Source organism: Hyla sarda, chromosome 2 (genome assembly GCF_029499605.1).
Source record: "Hyla sarda isolate aHylSar1 chromosome 2, aHylSar1.hap1, whole genome shotgun sequence".
NCBI classification, from domain to species: Eukaryota; Metazoa; Chordata; class Amphibia; order Anura; family Hylidae; genus Hyla; species Hyla sarda.
In genome coordinates, this window is record NC_079190.1 from 46479449 (window position 1) to 46493421 (window position 13973).

The 13973-nt window shown below is 40.5% G+C and overlaps 1 protein-coding gene across 2 annotated transcripts in view; it reads right to left on the reverse strand.

Moving 5' to 3' along the window:
• Positions 1-1235: 1235 nt before the first annotated feature.
• The window catches only part of PSPC1 (paraspeckle component 1), a 119417-nt gene continuing 106679 nt past the window's right edge, over positions 1236-13973 (reverse strand). Inside the window, exons 9-10 of one of the 2 annotated variants that reach the window (XM_056561708.1) lie at positions 4624-4743; positions 1236-1394 (exon numbers count right to left, since the gene is read on the reverse strand). In XM_056561708.1, coding sequence (XP_056417683.1) covers positions 4714-4743 — 30 coding nt within the window. In that variant the 3' untranslated portion in view covers positions 1236-1394; positions 4624-4713. The remainder of the gene's footprint in view (positions 1395-4623; positions 4744-13973) is intronic. The other variant, XM_056561710.1, reaches the window with a different exon arrangement.

Consider the following 13973-nt stretch of genomic DNA (forward strand, 5'->3'; position numbering starts at 1 on the left):
CTTTAACTTCATTTTCTTGATCCTTAAACTATGATCTAATCATCTGAGCAGTGTGGATAGGAACATTGAAGGAAATTTAATTAAATGTGAACTTTCTTTTTGCAAAAAATGTATCAAATGTCACATGGATGTCGATTAATGCTTGCTGAACTGCTCTGGTTAAATGTCGCAGAGCAGTGGCGGGCCGTGCGACAACTGAATTAAAAGTTACACAGACCTTAATACCATTGTTGAATGGAGTGATGTAGGGCAGGGTTAACATGCCCTGTGATTTCTTCTATATCTGGTCCGTGCGTCTTATTTGCGAACAAGGAAACAATAGACCACACCCATCAACTCTGGTCACAAACAGCCCTACTAGACATGCACAGAAAATAATTCCCTTTTAGAACTCTGTTACAAGCATGTTATGTCAGACCTTAAAGGGGTACTCCGGCGCTTAGACATCTTATCCCCTATCCAAAGGATAGGGGATAAGATGCCTGATCGCGGGAGTTCCGCCGCTGGGGACCCCCGTGATCTTGCATGCAGCACCCTAGTTAAAATCAGTCCCCGGAGCATGATCGCTCCGGGTCTGATTACTGGCGACCACAGGGCCGGCGGCGTGTGACATCACGCCTCTGCCCCTCAATGCAAGCCTATGGGAGGGGGAGTGACAGCTGTCATGCCCCCTCCCATAGGTTTGCATTGAGGGGTAGAGCGTGACGTCACACGGGGGCGGAGGCGTGACGTAACACGCCGCCGGCCCTGTGGTCGCTGGTAATCAGACCCGTAGCAAACATGCTCCGGGGACTGATTTTAACTGGGGTGCTGCGTGCAAGATCACGGGGGTCCCAAGCGGCGGGACCCCCGCGATCAGGCATCTTATCCCCTATCCTTTGGATAGGGGATAAGATATCTAAGCGCCAGAGTACCCCTTTAAACAGTTTTAGAAGAGCACAAATAATAAAGTTTACCAACAGTAATATAAACTAGGTGACAGAGAAGGGAGGTGTGTCAGTAAGTGTTCAACTTGACTATGTAAAAGTGATGGTGATCTGTATCATTAAATATATATATATTTTGTTCTTTTTCTGATAAAAGTTTCAGTCTTAAAAATATTATATCATACTATAATAAAAAAATAAAGATCACTAAACTGATAGTAGTAAATTGTTACAGTATTACTGTAAAGCTGTTATTGGACCAGGTTTAGATGTGTTAAATACTAAATAGCCCGAGACAGAAAAGTGTTTGGTTCCTATGGTTTGTTTTATCTTTATTAGTCTCATTTCATCTTAAAAAAAAAAAAACAACTGAGTTTATAAAATACAACTTAAACAAAAAATATATATATAATTTATTATTATTCATCCTTCAAGGTCTTCATCTTCTGTTCAGGTAACACCAATTAACTGTGAAAAGAGAAAGGTATATTGTCAAAATATTCAAGGCTGCCAGGAGCTAAAAAAAAACAAAAAAACATAACACAAAACCCAAGCATTTATGTGTTGCTCCATTTTGACAGGCAATGGGAAAAATTAATAACTTGCAGAAATCCCATTTATGGAGCTTTCTCCCAGTTTTTGTGTGTGTAAGAAGAAAGGACATACAGGCATGGCTGTAAATGTTTGTACCCCTGATATTTTTCAAGAAAATGAAGTATTTCTCACAGAAAAGGATTGCAGTAACATGTTTTACTATACACATGTTTATTCCCTCTGTGTGTATTGGAACTAAGCCAAAAGAGAGGAATAAAAAGCAAATTTGAAATAATGTCACACCAAACTCCAGGAATTGCCTGGACAAAATTATTGTCACCCTTAACTTAATATTTGGTTGCACACCCTTTAGAAAAAATAAATTAAAATCAGTCGCTTCCTATAACCATCAATAAGCTTCTTACACCTCTCAGCCGGAATGTTGGACCACTCTTCCTTTGCAAACTGCTCCAGGGCTCTTATTGGAAGGGCGCCTTTTCCAAACAGCAATTTTAAGATCTCTCCACAGGTGTTCAATGGGATTTAGATCTGGACTCATTGCTGCCACTTCAGAACGCTCCAGCACTTTGTAGCCATCCATTTCTGGAGGCTTTTTGATGTATGTTTGGGGTCATTGTCCTGCTGGAATACCCAAGATCTCTGATGCAAACCCAGCTTTCTAACACTGAGCTGTACAGTGCGGTGAAGCAAAACAACCCCAAAACATAATTGAACCTCTACCATATTTCACTGTAGGTACTGTGTTCTTTTCTTTGTAGGACTCTTTCCATTTTTCGGTAAACAGTAGAATGATGTGCTTTACCAAAAAGCTCTATCTTGGTCTCATCTGTCCACAAGATGTTTTCCCAGAAGGATTTTGGCTTACTCAAGTTCATTTTGGCAAAATGTAGTCTTGCTTTATGGCTCTGTGTCAGCAGTGGGGTCCTCCTGGGTCTCCTGCCATAGAGTTTCATTTCATTTAAATGTCGCTGGATAGTTTACACTGACACTGATGCCTCCTGAGCCTGCAGGACAGCTTGAATATCTTTGGAACTTATTTGGGGCTGCTTATCCACCATCCGGACTATCCTGTGTTGAAACCTTTCATCAATTTTTCTCTTCCGTCCATGCCCAGGGAGATCAGCCACAGTGCCATGGGTTGCAAAATTCTTGATAATGTTGCGCACTGTTGACAAAGGCAAATCTAGATTTCTGCAGATGGACTCTAACCTTGATATTGTTGATATTTTTCCACAATTTTTGTTCTCAAGTCCTCAGACAGTTTTCTTCTCTTTCTGTTGTCCATGCTTAGTGTGGCACACACACACACAATGCAAAGACTAAGTGAACTTCTCTCCTTTTTATCTGCTTTCAGGTGTGATTTTTATATTGCCCACACCTGTTACTTGCCCCAGTTGAGTTTAAAGAATCATCACATGCTTGAAACAATCTTATTTTTCCCACAATTTTGAAAGGGTGACAATTTTGCCCAGGCCATTTTTGGAGTTTGGTGTGACATTATGTCCAATTAGCTTTTTTCCCTCCTTTTTTTGTTTAGTTCCAATACACACAAAGGGAATAAACATGTGTATAGCAAAACATGTCTTACTGCAATCCTTTTCTGTGAGAAATACTTCATTTTCTTGAAAAATGTCAGGGGTGCCAACATTTACGGCCATGACTGTAGCTCAGAAATGTAGCTCTAAAGAACTTTAGGTACAATGTAGCCTGCAGTACATTTAAAAATGTCCTATTTTGACCAACTCTAACATTCTCCTTTTTCCGTATACGGGCTGCATAAGGGCTAATTCTTTGCACCATGATCTGTAGTTTTAGTACCACTGTTGCGTATATGTGACTTTTTGATCGCTGTTTATTACTTTTTTTGTCAATATGATTTGACCAAAAAGCTGAAATATTTAACTTTTTATGAAGTTTACGCCATTCACCGCATGGGATCATTAACATTATATTTTTATTGTTCGGAAATTTACGCAAGCGGCGATACCAAATATGATTTATAATTTTTTTGCATTTTTTTTTTAGTAAAATGGGGAAAAGGGTTGATTTAAATCTTTATTAGGGGGAGGGGCTTTTTCAATTTTTTTTCCTTTAAAAAAAAAAAAAAATTATTGTATTTCATTTTTTCTAAACACTTTTTTTAGTCCCCATAGGGGCCTATTTATAACAATCATCAGATTGCTAATACTGTTAAGTGCTATGCATAGGCATAGCACAGATTAATATTATCGGTGATCTCATGCTCTGGTCTGCTGGAAGGCAGATCAGAGCAGAAGACACCGATAGTGCGGCAGAGGCATCTCGGCTGATTTGATCCCCAAGGCAGTGTCGCGGGCGATCAGATCAGCCATTTAAAGTGCTGCACTGCCGCGATCTGTATTGATCATGGCATCTGAGGGGTTAATGGCGGACAACAGCGCAATCGTTGATGTCAGCCATTACCGGAGGGTCCACGGCTGTGTGTGAAGTTACTCGGTGCAGCGCCGTACATTTACAGTGCATGTCCTTAAGGGGTTAAAATTTAGCAGTCTGCAGTTCCTCTAATGTTTTTTTTTTTTTTTTTTTTTTACAAGTTGATCCTGAATGTTTTAAGTGTTTTTAAAACCGGGTGAGGGGGTGGTAGTGTATGTAATATGACGATACACTATAAAGGACTGGGCTTGTGCATGAGGATACAGGTACAATAGCTATATATTAGCGGATACTGTAATCAAAGCGAATCAGTCATCCCCAAAATAGTCGTATGATATCTTTGAAACCTGTCTGCAAGTCTATTTCAATAAAAGAAATTGCTGATATAACACATATGCGTCAGAGAGGCGTGGCCTAAGATCTTCTGTGCCCTAGGGCTGCAACGCCTCAGCGGTCTGAATGCCAGCCCCCTTGCTGTTTGATCGACATGCAGGGCTGACATACACTGATTGGCTTACAGCTTAAACTCTACATATGCTCCTTCGTTTCCAAGCTCTGTGAGAGAACTGCACAGAGAATAAGAAATGAGGCAGAAACTTCACTAGTTTATAGCTACTGCTCCACAACTGAAAATGACGACACATGGGAAAAACTGCTCGGCACTAAGCCACATAGGAAGCATTGTATATACATTTATTTATTTTTAGATTTTAATCTTTAAAACTCATACCTGAACACATTTAGCTTCCCTGATAACCTCATAATGAAAACTTCTCATAATTTTATGTAAAGGTCACAGTTGTCTTCCTCTTTTGGCTCTTTACCCTCCGGCATCAACTAAGAAGTCGTCCTGAAATCAAGAGGGAAAAAAAACACAAATGTGAATACAATGCAACTTTTTTTTTTTTTTTTAGGACATGGGCAATACAAATTTATAGTTCATAAATTGGACAAATCATTATTTTATAGCTTTATCTACAAGGCAAGGAAACTGGCATCCAATGGGCTTTCTTAAGTTCCTATTAGGGCAATTATTATCTGAATAAGCCAATACTGCACTGTGTAACGGGTCCAGGGGGATCAGCTGACTATTGAGAAAACATTTGTTTGTTGGTGGATCACAAAAATTAATGTCGGCAGCACATTCCCCTTTTACACAGAGGTGCACGGCTGATGAACAATGACGGAAGATAAAAGGGTTGCATGAAGGATTCAAACAGCCTTTCCCACATGACAGTTGAGTCACGTAATAGGTTCCTTAAATGAATGCTGATCTACTAGATCGGCCCTTATATCTGGTGCAGGTCTGCGTATCTAAAAGGATTCTTAGGTAAAAAGTATTACTACTGAGGATAAGCCAATGAAAATGAGACAGGACTCACATACAAGAGGATTAACAAATGAATGGCTGTAAAGAATTAAGCCTTCTAGTTACATGTAATGGATAGCCAAGCGACGCAATGGTTTTAACCATAAATATGAACATCAACCCCATTAGAACTAAAATTTTGTTTGCACATTCAGATGAAATAGCAGTAATTCCATAGAGACAACAGAGTACAACCACTAACTTACAGCTCAAAAATTTATATATTTATGTATGGAAAATTAAGCTCGAAAAGTAGACATGTAGCTACGTAACCAGCTCTAGACATGTTAAATCGGCAAAACAAATCAAATAAGAATATCGACTACTTACACTTTAACTATAAGTGAACGGGATCTTATGTTCTTTATAAATACTCCTAGAATTTATAAGTATATTCATGTTATTAGAACGTAAGAAGCCATATGTGATAAGTTGTGTAGATTTGATACTAAATGAATCTCCCTCTTTTAAAGAATATAGTCAAGAGTTACTACAAATGCACCAGAATTCTGGGCAATATTGTGCCAAAAAACTGGTGTACATGCTCTGCACCATGATGATGATTCATTATGATTATGATTATTAAAGAAAATGCAGGTAAACAGGGACACAGAGCAAAGCAATTAGCGTAAAGGATAAAAAATAAAAGCAAAAATGACAAAGTTTAACACAAAATATAAAACATTCCATTAGTATAATGAAATTGTCAATAAGCAAGTTAAACAAGTTTGTGAACAATTATTATGACCGCCATTACAAAAGCAAAGCTGCATTGTATGCTTCTATGAATTGAAATAACTAATGCAGAAAATAATGAAGGCTAATGGAGTTAACCAAGTATAATAATGTACCCAAACTAGAGTAAAACAAAACACCTGAATAATTTACAAAGTTGAGCTGGTGGTTGTAATGGACTACCAGTCGTGTGGCAATAGTCTGGTCATCCCCAGTTTCTGTAAGTATTGAAACTATGATACATTTGGTGCATGTTAAGACAGCATGGTCTACGTTTTCACTGTCTAAGTCTAAATATTAGACAGTATCTAAATGCACATAAAGAATATAAAACATGAAAGGGGTTGTCCTAACATGAAAGGGGTTGTCCACTATACTCACCTGTTCTATTCTTTCTCTAGTCAGCTCCACTTGTTCAGTCTTCCCCACTATCTTAGATTCCTTTTCTGAAGCAATGGTGAGCCTGGACACACTGCAACCAATCACTGTGAGTGGCTGCAGAGTGCCCGAGCACATAATCACTTTAGTACTGAAAGCACATTCTTACATCCATACTCACAATACTGTATTTAACTGCGATTTGCGCAGTCAGGGCCGGATTTGTCATTTTTCAGGCACTGGCAGGGCAGACTGACTGGCAGCAGCTATGGGACTCATGGCCGCACTTACATCCCTATGCTCTACGGCTACAGGCTGGTTTAGACCTGCAGGAGCGCGTTGATTACATCACACAGGTCCGACACAGGCAGCAGGATGTAATTTCTTCATTGCACCCTCTGTGTCGGATCTCAGAGGTCACCAGAGTGTGCTCCCCCTGTCTCATAGACTGCTGGTCTAAACCAGTCTGTGAGGAGACACGAAGAAGAGAGGAGTGCTAAGGAGAGCCTGCAGAGCAAGAGGGATGGCAACTCTTCTCCCTCTGCTCTTTACAAGTTACCCAGTGCTATCATCCTGCCAACTAACAGGGGCACCGCTGAGGAAGGAAGTGTGAGGACTACCCCTCCCCCATCACCAATGAGCCAGACTGCAGCCAGTGACAGTGATGGATGTAAGTACTGGTCATTGTCTGCCTGTGATTAAATGTAAGAAAATTGTCCTTCTGGGGAGGGGAGGACACACTGACAGCCATTCTAGTACTACTACTCCCAGCAGCTTCCTGCATTAGGCTGAGTCTATTAGTCCAACATGAGTTACAGTACAGCAGAGCCTTATGTTAATGTTGCTTGTCAGACTGTAAATGTACAATATAAACTACAACTCTCAGTGTGATCTTTCTGTGTGGCCTATGTAATTAGTCGCCACATCCCTTTAAGGCTGGTGGAGGAGGCACAGACAGGGAGACCACACTGGGAGTTGTAGTCCTATGTTGTATAATGCAAAAGAAGAAGAATGTCCAGCGCACACACGTATAAAACTGAGCTGCTTTATTGCATAGTTGCCATGGGAAACATCGGACACTCAGGTAACGTGACGCGTTTCGGCCAGCAAGGCCTTAGTCATACACTGGTACTGGTGGTGTATGACTAAAGCCTTGCTGGCCGAAACGCGTCACGTTACCTGAGTGTCCGATGTTTCCCATGGCAACTATGCAATAAAGCAGCTCAGTTTTATACGTGTGTGCGCTGGACATTCTTCTTTTGCATTTCTCTGGATCCAGTCCTGGTCCTGTCCGTGCGCTGAAGCCCGGGGTAGAGCCGGTTCGACTTGCTTGTACCTTCTATGTTGTATAATAAATTGTACCTCTAGAGTTCTTTCTAACATATGACTATGACGCAGCACTGTGCATGATATTCATTTTTTTAATATGATTTATTTTAAAATCAGCGCCTAAAAAGCCAAACGGTAATCCTAGAGGTTTTCAGCTGTATATCGCTGTGCAGTGTAAGAAGTAGTTACCACTGAGCCCCATAGGACCCATCTCCAGTGATCTCTGTAGAATTACATTATGCTGGTTCTGATCACTGGAGATAGGTCCTATAGAGACACAGTGGTGACCTCTTCCTACACCACACAGCAATATATAGCTGAAGGCATCCAGGAGAAATCTTACTGTTTGGCTTTTATAGGTGCTGATTTTAAAATAAATCCTATTTAGACAAAGTAGTATCATGCTCAGAGCTGCGTCATAGTCATATGTGGAAAAAGAACTCTAGAGATACATTTTAACACTCTGAAATGCAAAGTGAACTTGTGGCTCTGATGCGCTTTAACTTCTGTGGGATTAAAAGACTCAGCATTACCCACTTCGCTTCTGTGAGAATTAAGTGCACTACCAAGTTAGTGCCAGCTGGCTGATTTGTATGGGTGCTCTCTGGTATAGAAGTTCCCTGGCTGACTTTTATGGGTGCTCTCTGGTATAGAGGTTCCCTGGCTGACTTTTATGGGTGCTCTCTGGTATAGAGGTTCCCTGGCTGACTTTTATGGGTGCTCTCAGGTATAGAGGTTCCCTGGCTGACTTTTATGAGTGCTCTATGGTATAGAGGTTCCCTGGCTGATTTGTATGGGTGCTCTCTGGTATAGAGTCCTGAGGGGGTATTAACACTAACGGTATCCTGCGCATATTTGATCCACAGAATTTGAAGCTGCAGATTTTAATGAAAACTAATTGAACACCGCTTCTAATCTGAATTTTCAAATAATGTGTATCAAATATGCACAGGATACTGTACATGCAAATAGATTATTCTGCCTCTGAATTTGTCTGATCAGAAATATATTAATTTATCCAGCACTGATTGTGGTGACTCTACAGGCCAACATGTGCTCTCTGATATTGATATATTGTTTGTGTATCAAGTCTCAGTATGGTGGCAATATTGGTATTCATATAGTTGTTTTTACCTGAATCACTGAATGGTGCCATTATTTACTCATGGCATGGTGGTGTTCTACAGTCTTGGTGTGATGTATATGGAGCACAGGGGGCTTAAAGAGATTATCCAGATGGAGGGTTTTGTTTTTCTAGAAGCATGCCTTTTCTATGTTACATAGTTACACAGTTAGTATGTAGGGGAGTATGAAAAAAATAAACCTTTACAGGTTCCCAGTCCAGCCCTGAATACAGTAGAGAGAATAGAGCCCAAAAGCTGTTTGGGCTGCACAGAGCCCATAGACCTCACACACTCTTAATTTGGAACTTCAAGGACCTTTGGTGAAGTCATCAGGACTCTGAGCCAATTGGAGTCATCCCTGGTCTTGGAAGATACTTAGTAAGTCTGTGTATGCTGCCTACGGGTTCAACAAACATAGGAGAGGAGAGTAGGAGGTACATGACATCTTACATGACAGTGGGCTCAGCCTATCACCGACCGGGGCGGGACATCGCTGCGGCCGGTGATACGCCGACGGCTCTGCGGCGTCCCCAGGAAGTGGAATGACGTCAGCACTGCCGGACTGTGAGGCCTGTGCCGGACCAACGGGGGCTCGTAAGAAGGTATGTACAAGTTTATTTTATTTTTGAGGCCCGGGCATATATAAATGTTTACCACTGCAGTTGTCCTTTAACATTATATATTATTTTAATCTGGCACCAAAAGCCGGAAGACGACCAGGTACGGAGGACAGGACTGCGATATTGGCTGCACCACCACTATTCTGGCAGCCCGGACATTGTGGATACATTTTTTTTTTTGTACTGAAGTTCTCCTTCAGGGTACGTTCACAAGCTCGTAACTAGCAGCCATGCCGGTTTCCCACTGCAGAAAAACCGGTGTGGGTTACGCTACAGTTCATTTTAACGGGTCTGCAAACCTGCCACTATTATGGACTGTCCATGTGCCCAAACAAGTGCATGGTAGCATAACTCGCAGTGGAAACCTTTTGCTAGTTACGAATGTATGAACGTTCTCTTAAACACAGAAAATATTTACAATAGATCTCAGATTTGTACCCTGTTACGTTTGTGTTATGGCCTTAGATGCTTTTCCCCTCATTGGGCTCTTAGGCCTCCTAGTGCTGTGTATTCTGTATCACAAAACAGAGGAAACCAGGAAAGTCTTTGGTCATGCAATTTGGGGGCCCCATATTTAATTTTGCCCAGGGCCACACAGCCCTTGAAGTGAGTAAACTTTTTTTTTTCCTTTCACTGTAGGCTGTAAATTACTTTTAAATAACTCTTGACAACCCCTTTAAAAGGGTAAAAACTAATAAAAAAAAACAAAGTTAAAGCAAGGGAAGGTTATCAATTAATTTCAGACCTTACAGAATATAAAATACATCTTTTGAGCAGATGATTACAACCCTATCTATTGGATTGTATTATATTTCTTTCTTATTCTGAATCTGGTCAGAGTTTAGTTGGCAGATCAACACTATTTCAACCGCATTTACAAGCAATCTTCGGGTATGTTAACACATTGGCTAAGATTTACCAATCTGTCAGAGACAAATATTTGTCAGATCAAATAGAACCAATCACAGCTCTTGTCTGGCTATTGTCAGCCAAAGTTTTTTGTCTTGGTCATTGGCCTGCTTTATGTATTAAATACTAAAACTGTGCTGGAAAAACTGTATGGATAATGACATTTTTTTTTACTTATTTATTTTACTTTTAGCTACTCGCCACATTCCCCCACATACACGTGCAAGCCTGCCTCTGGGATATATTCAAATTAGAAGATACATGGTATTAGTCAGCACTATCCACTGAAATTTATGGGCTCTTCCAACTTTTCTACAAAGATTGTTATGACAAAAATAAAGGCCCAATTGATTGTCTCAGAAGAAACATTGGTGTCATTGAGCATTTAAAAAGGGGTACTTCTGGTGGAAAATATTTTTTTAAAATCAACTGGTGCTAGAAAGTTAAAATTGATTTGTAAATTACCTCTATTTAAAAATGTAAATCCTTCCAGTACTTATCAGCTGCTGTATGCTCCAGAGGAAGTTCTTTTCAGTCTGACCACAGTGCTCTCTGCTGACACCTCTGTCCATGTCTGGAACTGTCCAGAGCAGGAGATGTTTGCTATGGGGATTTGCTCCTGCTCTGGACAGTTCCTGACATGGACAGAGGTGTCAGCAGAGAGCACTGTGGTCAGACTGGAAAGAAATAAAAAAAGAAAATAACTTCCTGTGGAGCATACAGCAGCTGATATGTACTGAAAGAATTAAGATTTTTTAATAGAAGTCATTTTCAAATCTGTTTAACTTTCTGGCACCAGTTGATTTCAATTTAATCCCCCCCCCCCCACTGGAGTATCCCTTTAATGAAAACCTGGATTACTACAAGAGAGCCAGTCATTGGAAGAAGCACCTGTTAATGGACATGTCCTACACAGACTGCCCAGAGACCAAAAAGGAATGGGCTACATTTTCATATCACCTGTGGTGGCAATGCAGGTAAATTAACCAATTGCTGCTGGGTTTGCCCACAGATTGCTAGTGATCGCTTGGGGTCCCTGCAGTAGGTTGCACCCTGTGATCAGCCCATAGTTGAGGGATTGTTCAACCCAATCAACTGAAAAATGAGAGATGAAAGAAAAGCTTACAGCAAAACCTTCTTAATAAAGCCAAATTCTTTGATTTATAACAAAGATGGTCTTCAATTTCCATAACAGATATTACCAACTGTGGCCTAATATTTGTTTACAGCTAAAATTGTACAACATTGCAGATGAAGTAATGCCAAATACTAGAATTTTCCCCTCTACAGAATCGACAACCCAATGATAACAATTACCTGCTCAGACTGATAAAACATAAGTGTGTCATAGAACCTAAAGTACCTGCCTTATGAATATTCATATCCCTCCCTCCTGTCTTCTTCCACCAATTACTGAACGTGTGCCACTTCTAGGGTAATACGGATGCTGCTTACAGTCAAAAATGGCTGCGGTTGTGAAACCATATCGCCCTGCCCCTACCAGGTGTACCCTGGAACAGGTGCATGTGCAGTAATTGAAGGAAGCAGGCTGGACATCAGGGTGCACTTGGGCCTTGAGCACATGTGGACCAAGCAGGCTAATTAGTATATATAAACAAAAACAAAGAAACGGAGATTACCGACCAACGGAGGTAAAGAAAATTTTCACCAGTATCAGCCACACTACAAGCCTGTAGATTTCCTTTAGGTGTTATGAGGCAAAGGTATTAGGCAGAGGTATTATCAGAATGAGATGATCTTACCATCTCTGACCACCTGACAAATAGAATTTTCATTAATTTGTTTAGCTTTGAGTGCATACATTTATCCTACATACATAGAAATGAGAATCCAGCATTCAGAAAAAATAAAATGTCACTGCTTTATAGATTCATTGTAAAAAGTCAGTATGTCACCAATACAAAAGGACACAGGGTGCATGCCCCTGGGTGGGCCCAGATAGATGAAGTAGTAGAGAACCCGATCAAAACGCACTCACCTGTGCGCGTTGTGCGAATGGAGGCACAACACTCAAAACGCTTGATCAGGTTCCTGATATGGCGGCTGCTGCGGCTCCCAGCACACGTGGGTTTGAAGATATCCAGGAAAAAGGCGATGAATTGCGCTGCCACTAAGCAAACAATTAAAGGTACAAAGATTTATTGCAAACTAAGGATCCACGCAACGCATTTCAAAGCCGCTCCAGCTTTTTCGTCAGGCACCTTTGTTTGCAATAAATCCTTGTACCTTTAATTGTTTGCTTGGGGGCAGCGCAATCCATGTCCTTTTTCCTGGATATCTTAAAACACAGTATGTCACCAAGACATTTTGATTGCATGCTAGTTGGCTTAGTCATGATAAGAGGCATAATGGCCAATTGGTTAAATGTATAATGGCAAATTTTACCGTAACTAAGGACGCTTGCATGTATCCAAAATACATAAGGCCCTTACTGGCCTTTTAAAATGGATCAATAAAGCATTAAAGATTTTAATTAGTCCGGGAGATGGATTCTCTTCCCATGTATCAATCGTATTGACTAATTGGTTCGAAGGTTTTTAATGCTGCCTTGTATAGGAAGTCCTACTGAGATGAGCAGTGCAGGCTTTTTCTGTGCATGATTTTAGAGAGCACATGCAATATCAGCGCTTTTAACTGTTAATATAACCAAAGATGAGACGCTCGTCTGATGTCAGGGTGCCAGGAGCCTTGTAACCCCGCCTGTGCCAGTTAGCAGCTCATTTGCATATCCAGAAGAATGAAGATAACGGGGCAAACGGCGGGGCGGATCTGGGCATGGTAGGCAGAATATTGATCAGCGTCCCTCGCACTACCAGTCAGTACCTCTGGTTAGTGCGGGGGGAGTTTAATGACAGTTTTCCTTTAAAAGCACACCTATATAGAGCTTAGTCCTTCAAATTCCATTTCTTTAAATAGATAAAACATTCTAAAATATATGTTTTAGGAATTGTCAGAAAAACACCTTTTATTTCAAGTTTTTAGGGTACTCCCGTAATAATGCACCCGTAGACGAAGCCATTACGTGTAAGATACATATTGAGGAGTAGTGAGCCCCTTGTGTTCCCATACCTACTGAGGTATTACAGCTTTTTTTTATTGTTTTTCTTTCTTATAATGACACACACCTTTTTTGCCTGCCAAGAAAAGGGGAGTGAAGAATATATATTTTTACAAATTATTGGCTGACACTCAATGATTTATGAAATATAGTGGTTCTGCCCGATTTACAGAGCCTTAATATATGGTGTTCCATTTGATTATTGCACTTTGCTGTACATCTGCATATTCTTGTACGTTTACTAGAACCACATTTACACACGCGCGCGCGCACACGCACACACACACTATATATCTATATATTATACATATATATTAATAAAATATGTATTACTTCTATGCCAGTTACTTCATGCAAATGGGATCCCACCACTTTTTGTCTGTCTGTACCACTCTAATTGTCCTTTACACCCTTTTTGGTCCTATCTGGCATTTTAGCAATAGCATTAGATGCATTAACTTAGGGGCAATTTAGTCAAATCTATTTGTTTTATGTAATTGTATGTGTAGTTTGTAGGAAGAAAGAATTGTGAACACT